Source organism: Seriola lalandi, unplaced genomic scaffold (genome assembly GCF_002814215.2).
Source record: "Seriola lalandi dorsalis isolate HSWRI2012SDOR001 ecotype SW California unplaced genomic scaffold, Sedor1 jcf7180002054933, whole genome shotgun sequence".
Lineage (NCBI taxonomy): Eukaryota > Metazoa > Chordata > Actinopteri > Carangiformes > Carangidae > Seriola > Seriola lalandi.
Window position 1 is genome coordinate 3,762,810 of NW_019525485.1, and position 10,707 is coordinate 3,773,516.

General features: G+C 44.0%; 1 protein-coding gene across 1 annotated transcript in view; it reads left to right on the top strand.

Moving 5' to 3' along the window:
- Positions 1-7,427: 7,427 nt before the first annotated feature.
- LOC111644402 (uncharacterized) overlaps positions 7,428-10,707 on the top strand; it is a 34,506-nt gene continuing 31,226 nt past the window's right edge. Inside the window, exon 1 of the mRNA XM_023393272.2 lies at positions 7,428-9,046. Coding sequence (XP_023249040.1) covers positions 7,433-9,046 — 1,614 coding nt within the window. The 5' untranslated portion in view covers positions 7,428-7,432. The remainder of the gene's footprint in view (positions 9,047-10,707) is intronic.

Genomic DNA, 10,707 nt, shown 5'->3' on the forward strand with positions numbered 1-10,707 from the left:
GCATGCTTATCAGTCTAGTCCCACAACTTTGAGAAAATCCAGACAATATATATATCAATGTGTGCGGCTCGATCAGGAATGGTGTACTGTCGACATAAATGGTGATAAAAAATTCCCATAGAGAATGAATAGGGAGATGTCCTCGAAACTACCAACTTTGGAGCTCTACTGCAACATCATATATAAATGTAGAAAAATGGTTGAAAAGTTAAATGGCTCACAAGACTTGAGACTATTTTGGGTTAAATCTGTATTTTGACAACTATTAAGTTTTACACAAAATTGCAGTTTATGTTTTGTGTCTTTTTTAGACCATTTCAGACTTTATAATGTGTGTGTAGTGCACAGAATGTTCAGAGCTAGAGTGGATGACATCATCACTATAGTGGAGTACCCTCCACCTCTCCCATTAACTGCAATACATTTTCAGGAGCTGTTTTCCCAAAATTGAAGAAGTGACATTTTTCTGTAACTCGCTCCTTTATCCCCCTGCAGTCCTTTCAGGGGACTCCCGTTGTTTTGAGGTTCATGTTCTAATTCTGCTGTTCTCTGTGCTAAGGTAGACACATTGTATGAAACAGGACAAAATTTTCTACTAATGAGGAAGCCATGACGTGTGAAGATTGAAATATGTGACTGTGAGGACGAGTTGAACAGAATTTGTTCAGGAGTTCTAGAGCTTCTCCCACTCTAGCAAAGATGTCATCCACTCTAGCCTTGAATATTCTGTGCAATACACACCCATTATAAACTCAAAAATGATCAGAAAAAAGCATAAAACTAAAACTGTTATAATTCAAAAACTGTTGTATATATCAAAAAGTTGAACACAAGTTTAAAAGCGCAAAGGCTTGTCTACAGATTAACCACTGAATGAAGTCTGTAGCTGAAAGTATGCTGAAGTAGTTAAAGTTTGAAAGAGGCTGAACCTTTCAAGGATTTGAACATGGTCTCCATGCATGACTACACAAGATGGCGGTAAACAAGCTCATGTAATCTAAAGGTACAAGGTTAGAAGGAAAAGGTTAGCTGCATGCAGGCTCTAGAACTGAGACGTACTACAGGTATTTGTGTGAACATACAAGTACTCAATTAACTGTATGACTGACCACAGCCTAAGCAAACATTTCAACAACAAGACATTAATCAGCATGTACATTAACAAAGAATTAAGAATTAACACTTCTGCTGCTTAGCTGTACTGTGCTATGCTATGCTGTGCTAGGAGAGGTTAGGCTCAGTCAGTTAACGTTACCCAGTCCTTGGAACAAACAAAGAGGTCCTTTCCAGTGTTGTTGTAAAGTCCAGTGAGTTGGGAGGCTTCCTGGTGGAGTAAAGTCCTGTCTGGCTGTGTTGCTTTGCTGTTATCTCCTTTGTTCTCCTCACAGAGTTAGCTGTTCCACGCTAACTCTGCGGTGACATCTGTTGCTTGGAAAATCAGCTGGCCTTGTGTTGTAGCTGCTGATTCTGAAGAGAACTTGGTTTACACTCAGTTAATCCTAAGCAGGTCGCTACTGTTGAGGAGAAGAGTGTTTGCAGGCTGCTGTGAACAGGCCGGCGAGACAGCTGGTTTCTCAAGTACCAGGGCTGACCTGGGCTGGGGCCTTGGTGCTCCTTGAAGAGCCAAGAAGGGAAAGCAGAAGCTGCTCTCCTGAGCAAGCTGAGAAGAGAAGAGAGGAGAGGATGAACAGAGAAGGAGATCTGGTTTCGTTTTGTGACACCCTGACTGGTCACTGACCAACACTGACTGGTCAGTGAGGTCCCTGGGGGAGGGTCAGCTCCAGGTATGAACAGTGAGGAACTGTGGGCAAGTGAGTTCCTTTGTCTGTGGAGCAAAGAAACACCTGGTCTTTTGAATGAGTCCCAACCCAACAGTATCTACCTAGCTGCACATGCTACCTACCTAGCTGCACATGCTACCTTCCTAGCTGCACATGCTACCTACCTAGCTGGCTAACTAGCCAGGCAGGGTTGTGAGGTCAGTTTATTTCTCAGCATCAAGCTAAGGCTTTCAGAGTTAAAGGGGTTCAGTCAGTGTGTCTGTGCTGTAGCTTGAAGCTGAACAGCAGTATCAACCAAAACAGCAACATCAACCCACACATCCAGTTCATATGTGAACAAGAAAAGCAGCATGAGAGTGGGCATAAAGACATAATGTAGAGGGCAAGTGCTCACACAAACCAGTGTCTTCATTTAACTTGAACCACCACTTACAATGTCAGCCTCCTACACAGAGTACAACATCTCATCGGTGAGGAGGAGGACAGGAAGAGGGAGGTGCAGCAGATCTGAGGGGCATTTCTCTAAGGCCAAGAGTGAACTTCTATACTCAAATACTAAAGTCCAGTGTGGTGCCCACCCAGTATCCCTAGGAATATTCAGAACCAATGAGAGGAAACTATGTCTCCTTTATAGAGCAAGACAGATAAGGGTGGAGGTTAGGTGATGAATGGACATTCACCTCCTCTGACTTTCAGCCTGAGGACCAGCCAGCAGACCTCCAGTCAACATCTGCTTTTACTGTAACCACGAACTGTCTAACCTTAACAGAGGAAGTCAGGTGACACTATTATAGAATGACCAAAGATCCTCTATACAGAAGATATCGCATTACAGCCAGTGCCAATGGTATGAAATGGGACACAGTTCCGGTGTCCTAAATGGGCGTTGTCCCCCAACCCCTCCCTCAAGCCAAGGCAACTAGCATGAAATGTGACAGTACCTAATATTAAAATCTATCCCTGTCTAGACTTACTTCTCTGCATCCTTTGGGAATGAAAAGTCAGATACATTTTTCTTGTTATCACAGCCTATTGCTGCACAAAGCTCAGGCATTTTTAATACTAACTGATAGATTACTTGTCCCTGCCAAAAGAATACAACAATAAATGGTACAACATGGATACAGTACAAATTTGTTCCTTTTTTGTCACTGATTTTTATCTACTGATGACATCTGATCAGCCCAGTACAAAGTCATGTCAGTTTAATAGGCTAATACTCTGTTTTTAGCGATTGTTAAGCATTGAAACAAGTTTTAAAGTTTAATCCATAGTTTCACGTATAAGTAAGTCAATCCAAAAATAACTTTGGTCCATCTAAACATCTGGTTATCGGTTGACTAACAATGTTGGCAGTTGACAGATCTCGTGAGAGTATGGCACTGAGACAGAGGCCTCCGATAAAGTTAATTTTCTTTTCATCTGAAAAATGTCATTTTGATGTGGCTTGTGAAAAATGGGTCCACTATTTATTTTGGTTACTATACAGCAAAAGAATCAGTCATAAAAATAAATAATTGTCGGAAATGAAGCATCTCGGTTTCTCTACTGTCTCTGGAATGACCAAGTCCAGGGGACAATGTGGTGGATGGATGAGTCAACAAAACATCAGGCAGCCGCTGTTAGTTTCCTCTTTCCAACCATGAATATTCAAGACTGCTGTTCTTCCCTTAAATGTAACCCAGTGGTCTCCAACAGCCGTGGACCGGTACCAGGCCGTGGTATAATCACTACTGGGCTGCACTGAAAGGAGAAATTACTTTTTTTTTTTTTTATTGGTAAAATACAACAAATGCCTGATATTATTGAACTTGTTGCAGTGAAAATTTTCATTGAAACCGGTCCTTGTTGAAAAAAAGGTTGGGGACTGCTGATGTAACCAAGTGGTTATTATTGTAACCATGACGATGAAGGTCCCCTAACCTTAACAAAGTATGTAAACTAACCCAAACCATGGTCCCTAAACCAGGTTCTCCTTGTACTTAAATGTAACCAAACCAGAGACAGAACTAGTGTCATGTGTTGTTCTGGAGGACATACTGTTGCTGTAGTTTCATTTTGACTTGTTGTTAAACAAATATGCTGACTTGCTATTCTGTAATGTCTATATGGTAATGTAATTTAGATTGAGTTTTACTGTCCCAAAAGGAAACTTGTTTTCACAGCCTTTACATAGGTCACACACTAACATACAGATTTACGCAATACGTGAGATATGCACTTGTTCACATTTACACATTCAAACTTGTATCCACATGTATGAATTCACACAAATATGTCTGGATGTACACAAACAGTGTCGATAATGCAATCTGTTCAGGGCTGCTGTAGCAGAAAAGCCCTGGCTCTTCTCCATGTTAAAGTCCTTTAGCTGTGACCACATGCCAGTAATGTGACCAGTTGAAGTGGCAATCAATGTCATCTGCTATTAAAAGCTAGGCATGTGATGACTCTGTCATTCACGTCTGAGACAGTGGGTGCATTTTGGAGGCAGAGTGTGTGATGCTGAGGTAGGTAACTGTGGCTGCGCATCAACAGATGGTGGGAGTTTGTACTGTATAGGACATGGAGTTTTCTATGATGATTAATGGATAGCAGTGATGTGTTGATTGAAACTGAGTTTAGGATATGTGAAGTGGGGTGTGTTTGATGTGAAGGTACATATCAGTGCACCACTTTGTGAAGTGAGAAAAGGACTGTTGATAGGTGATTTAGTGTCATTTCACAGTGCAAGTGTCATTGTACTGTTTGAAGTGTGTTGTGATACAGTTGTTTGTGTAGATGGTGAAGAGAACGAGACTGAGTTCATCCTTATTTATAAATGTCCTATCTCTTTTGTCTTTCTCTGAATCACAGTGTAATGATATGATGATCATCACTGTGACTCTCAGCAGCAGCAGACACAATGGTTTAATGTGAGATGATAAGCTGATGTAAGTCAAACAGCAATGAGAGCAGCACACGGGGTGCAGACTGTATATCAAGGTCATGTTTGCCCAGGGGAGCAACCATTGCTCTTAGCTGGGAGCAGGCACAGAGCGTGATGGGATACTATATTAAGAAGCTGCTAATATAACTGCACATGAGAAAAGGGAGTTTCAGACAAAGGATCAATGTTACTGCCTTCTCCAGATAAAGGACCAAATGGATGCATTTGAACAAGCATATCAGTGTGTGTCAGTGTACTGTACTTTGTTAGATTGTGAACATTAATAATGTGTCCTTCATCTTCCCAATAATGGTGCATGTATTATGACTGTATTGTATGATCAATGCTGAATAATCTACCGGCATATGAAAAGTGGGTAAACTATGACTGTTCTATGACTTGAATAAAGATACAAGTCCAAAGTCTGACGACCTAAACCACCATTTTATTTTTTCTTTCCCCTCTGATAAGACCCACAGGACCTATAAATCACTGTTGAACAATAAATAACTGGTAACACTTTTATGCTGTGACAGTAGTGTGGTAAAGGTTTAGTTAGGTTTAGGCACAAAAACAAATCGGTTGAGATGAGAGGTCCTGTGTCATCATGGTTACAATGATAAACACATGGTTAAGGTTACAGAATGGTCATGGTTAAAGGAAACTGTATGTAGAAACAAACAGCTGTCTCCTGTGTTAGAGTCCAGTGTTTAGTTGACCTGTAAAAATGTTGCTTTGGGGCATTTGCTGAAATGACTGATGACTGATGATGACGCAGCTGTTATACAAAGCTTCTTGCACCAAGCATCAACCTCTGGGGCTGAAAAATGAAGCCAACACTACAGTCCCAAAAACTGCAGTTCCTCTAATCACCACCAGAGTCAATTTAGGTAACTTCCTCCTTCATTACAAATGTTTATATATAATTCACCTGTTTACATTTTATTAAGGCTTAAAGTTATGTATACTTGTGAGCGTGGCCTCTTTGAGTGACAGGTGGGTGTCGTCACAGTCCTCCGTCTGTTTAGCATCCCCTTTGCTTATTCAGTCAGTGAACGTGACCTCTCGATGTTTTTGGTGTTGGTTCTTATGGAGGTTTCTTCATGTAAATATCACAGATATTTTGACTTGTTGGTCAGCTGACTAACAGAACACGAGGAAGTCTGTGCTCCTGCTTTTAGAGGTGAGTGAAATTCTGGTATTATTCCATTTATATGTTAGCACTAATTAGCAGGTATGGTCTGCATTCATACTAGGCTTGTTAGCTTAACCTTTCAGGCTAATTAGCCGACGAATGAATTAGCCTTGGGTTAGCCTTCGAGCAAGATGACCAGTTGTGCTAACAATGCCAACAGGTTCTTATGCTTCCCACAGTTATCAAACCAGCATCATGCACCGAAGTCTCAGCTCCACACATGCCCTGCCTCTTTATAGCCGTGGTCTACAGGAGAAACCAGTGGGTGATGTCATGGATGCTATGTCCATCTTTATTTACAGTCTGTGGCTTTCACAGATGACCTAAGGGGTTGTCTTTTATAAGAAGACAGTGGAGAGTTAAAGTGTTACTCCACCAATTTAGTAATACCCCTTCATTAAACAGGGGGACTGAAGAATCAAAAGTGGTTCAGAGTTCACTGTTGATCTTAGAAACAGAAGTTGAGATCAAGTGATGCACCTTTGTAACACAGGCTGTTAAACATGTGTTAAGGCAGTCCACATGCAGAAGCTCCTGCAGAGCCACAGAACAAATCAATCACCTGTTTCCACAGGCTGAGTAGAAGCCTGCTGATGGTGGTGGGTAACTTTGTCAGAGGTTCTTTGCATTTTCATGATGACCCTGAGCAGTTGTTGTTGTAATGTAAGTAATTCATGCACAACTTCAGAAATGTCTTACTCCACTTAATTGACTAGTTCATTTTTAAATCATTTACAAATCTGTGAGTCAACAGCATGTTTCCTGTTAGCTCTCTCTTGACATTAGAATTTTAATTTTACACACATGAAGAGAGACTCATTGATGATTAGTGTTGTGAAAAATTAATATACAAATACGAGAAATCTTCCAGGCTTGGCTGGACCATTGTATTGTTAATGCTCCTCTACTAATACTACCCCACCACCACTTATTATTTATTACAAAACTAGTACAGTAAGTGCATTTTTCATCATATTTGCTTGTTGTGGTTAGAACAGTATGTGAACGGTGATTGTGTTTGTACTCTTGCATAGTTCAACTATTTATGTACACACACACATACAGTGTGCATGCTCACACAAACGCACACAAAATCCAAGATAATGCTAATAATGCTATAAATAAAGAAATAGCAGCTCCTACACACAACTATTAAAACAAGCAAAAAAGACTAAATACACACTGATTTGTCATAATGATTACACACACTCAGGATATTATTTGTCAGTGTGGTGTAAAAGTGAAAATAAAGGGCTTTTATTTGGCACATGATGATCCTGGAGGTCACAGTCCTGCAGTCCTCTCATCCACCACATCACTGCTCTGCTGCTGGTCCCATATGCAGTCCAATACTGCAGCCTTCTGACAAGGAGCGCGCTTCCAAATTTACCCTCCCGCTGCGCTCGCTCCCTGTACCTTAAAAAAGCGCGTGCACGGTTGAAGGTCACTTAAACACAAAAGGCTTTCAGCGCTGCGGTCCAATATAGCGCATGCGCGCTGCCGGAGGACTGCTTCACAGACCGCAATATGGCGAGAATGCCTGCCAGCGGAGACACAGAGCAGGAGCAGATGAGCTGCCCCGAGAAGAAGAGGGATGAGGATGACGAGGAGGAAGATGAAGATGAGATCCAGGAGGTCCAGATCACCGGGGAGTCGGAGGATGAGGAGTCCGACAGAGATGGTGTGGAGCTTGAGTGGGAGTCGGGGAGTACATTGCTGGAATCCAGCGGTTCTGCCGCGGAATCACAAGCGGTCGTTATGGGGAGTATGGACCGAGAAGAGGAGGAGGAGGAGGAGCAGGAGGCGGACACCTTCAGCAGCAGCATCCCTGCTGGGCTGGAGTCTCACCTGGAGGGAGATCTTCAGCGCTCAGAGCGGAACAGGCTGAGCGAGAACACCCGCCTGGCCACCCGGTATGCGGTGAGGATCTTCAGGGAGTACCTCAGCGAGAAAGCCCAAAGTCCAGACTTTGAAACTCTGGACAAGGAGGCACTCTGCGCGGTGCTGCGCTCCTTTTACTCGGAGGCGCGCTCTAAAAGTGGACAGTTGTACAGCAAGTCGTCCCTCATCAGCATCCGGAGCTCACTGAACCGGTACCTGAACGAGCCGCCCTACTGCCGCACCTTGGACCTCACCAAGGACCCCGAGCTGCGCAGTGCCAACCTGACCCTGGCCGCGGTCATACGGAGGCTGGAGGAGCAAGGCGCCGGTCCCGTGGTGCAGAAACAAGCCATCACGCGCTCGGACCTGAGGAAACTGTACGAGTCCTCCGTGTTAAACACCGGCACGCCGTTTGGGCTGCTAAACAAAGTCTGGTTCGAGACCTGTATGTATTTCTGTACCAGGGGACGGGAGAATCAGCGGGAGCTGGAAGAAGACTCGTTCGGCCTGGCAGTGGATGAGGACGGGCGAAAGTTTGTGTATTTCAAAGCTCTGGGACCGTACCACAAGTCCCGCTCCGCCGCCTGGACCAAGAAGCGTCCGGACTCAGAAGAGGACACCTTGCCGCGGATGTACGAGACGGGCACGGAGCAGTGTCCGTACGCCAGCTTCGTCCGGTACGTGTCCAAACGGAACCCGCTGTGCAGGGCGTTCTTCCAGCGGCCCCGGGACCACTGCTGCGCGAGCGACGTGACTTGGTATGAGAACAAAGCGATCGGTAAGAACCTGTTGGGTACGAGGATGCAGATGTTGTCGCGCGCCTCCAAGCTCTCCAAGACTTATACTAACCACTGCATCGGCGCCGTCTCCATAGCAACGCTAAATAGCATCGTGGGCGCCGCGGGCTCTAGGCCTAAGACGCTTTACGTTGCCTCGGAAACGGTCAACGGTCACGCGCAATCCCACCTCCAGCTTGTGATCCCGTACCTGCGCCGGGTCACGGACTCTGGGGATCTGAAACCGCAGCGGACAACAATCGCAGCTGCAGCGACAACAACAACAAACTCAGAATCAACAACAACAGCAGCAGCGAGGGGAGGCAGCAGAGAGGAGCAAGCGGGGGCTCCGCGCGCCAAGAAGCTGTGCGTGCGCCCCGGGACACGCGCAGAGTCTCCTGTGGAGCGGAACGAGAGCGAGTCAGCGTCGGCGAGAGCTACGGAGTCACATCCACAGCCTGCCGTCAGGTTGTCCGCCACACAGGTAAGACTGGGCACGTGATCAGCAGTTTGTGTGCCAACAGGTCGTGCGTAAAAAGTGTGAGTTGTGTGTAAGCAACACAGAGACCCCCCACCCCCACCCCACACACACACACACACACTTTTTCAGGTGAACTGCAGTAACAGGATCTGTTGATCCACACAAAAATCAACTCATTTGGTTGCATTATTTAATCTATTCCCAGCTGGCACTGGACATCACATCAATGTAACGTCAGAGAGGCGTTGGAAATGAAAAATCGGGTTGACGTCAAACCCAACGTGTGTTTGTCATCAACATCCAACGTTGGACAGACGTTGAATTTTGGTTGGAAATCAAAATTGGATATTCGTCATAACCCAACATTAGCTGTAAAATTATAACTTGAAAGAAAGATGATGAAATTGAGTTAGTATGGATCTTGTTTGCATCACGAACGTTTAACAGAGCCACATTTAAAGTTTTTTTTTGTTGTTGTTGTTTTTTTTGTCATTTTTGCCTTTATTGAGATAGTGAAATGAGAGACAGACAGGAAAGTCAGGGAGAAAGAGGGTTTGACAAGCAGCAAAGGGCCACAGGTCGGACTCGAACAAAAAGCCCACGAACAGAGCTGCATTTGAGTTGTAAATGAAAAATCAACAAGCTTAGAAATTTGGATGTCATACGTTAGACAGATGTCAAGATGTCAGACAGACCCAAAGTATTAATTTTAATATATAAGCATACTTCAGGCAGAAGGCGACAGCTGTTTCTGCTGATGTTCTCTGGACAGTCTCTGTAAGAAATTTTTGAAACTGTAAATCTATGAGAATGTAAGTAGGCTACAGTAAGCAGTAAAAGCATTAAATTTCAGACATTCTTAGAGGTCACGCACATTTACCACAGTCTTCCATGTAAATGCTGTGATTTGGACTTTGGATGCTGTTCACAAACAGCGAGCAGCTGGCTATAGGCGAGAAAAGTGCCAGCAGCTTTGTTTTTTAAAGACGTCAAAGAATGGAAAAGACACCTATCCAGCAAGTTCACACTACAAACAATTAAAAAGCGGGCAGGTGGCCACTGTGCTAGTGGTTCCTGGTTTTTAGGAGGTAGACCCCCCTTCATGGTGAAATTCGCCATGACTTAATTTGTCATCAACCTGTAGATACAAAAGGAAAAAGGATTTAAAAGTCCAAATAATGGACTGATGCAAAAGAGCAGTAAGAATGTGAATGTGAAAAATCTCTATGTCTCTAAACATTTACTCACATTTACTACAAAAAAAAAGGCCTACTCCCCGCCTCCGCCTCCCAAAAAAATTCTCATACTTGTTTTCTCGGTACTCGGTGGATTAGACGTTTGTAACTGCAATTGCGGCTGTATGCCCCTACAGCAATGTAGTGGCGCTATATCGTAATCCACTCATCAGGCAGAGCCATCCGAAATTGTCAAAGAAGAATACGAACGCGCTGGATTTTCTGCCTGCGGAAGGAGGCGACGACCTGACTTCGCTACTCTTCAAACAGGTGAACAGGGTTGCCACCCGTCCCGTATAATACGTGACAATTACGTATTTGAAAATAAAATGCTGACGTCTCCGCCTCCCGGAGACAATTGTAGTGCTTGTTTTCTCTGTACTTGTTGGATTTGAATCAATACGGGACAAAATTTGTCCCAAATTTTCG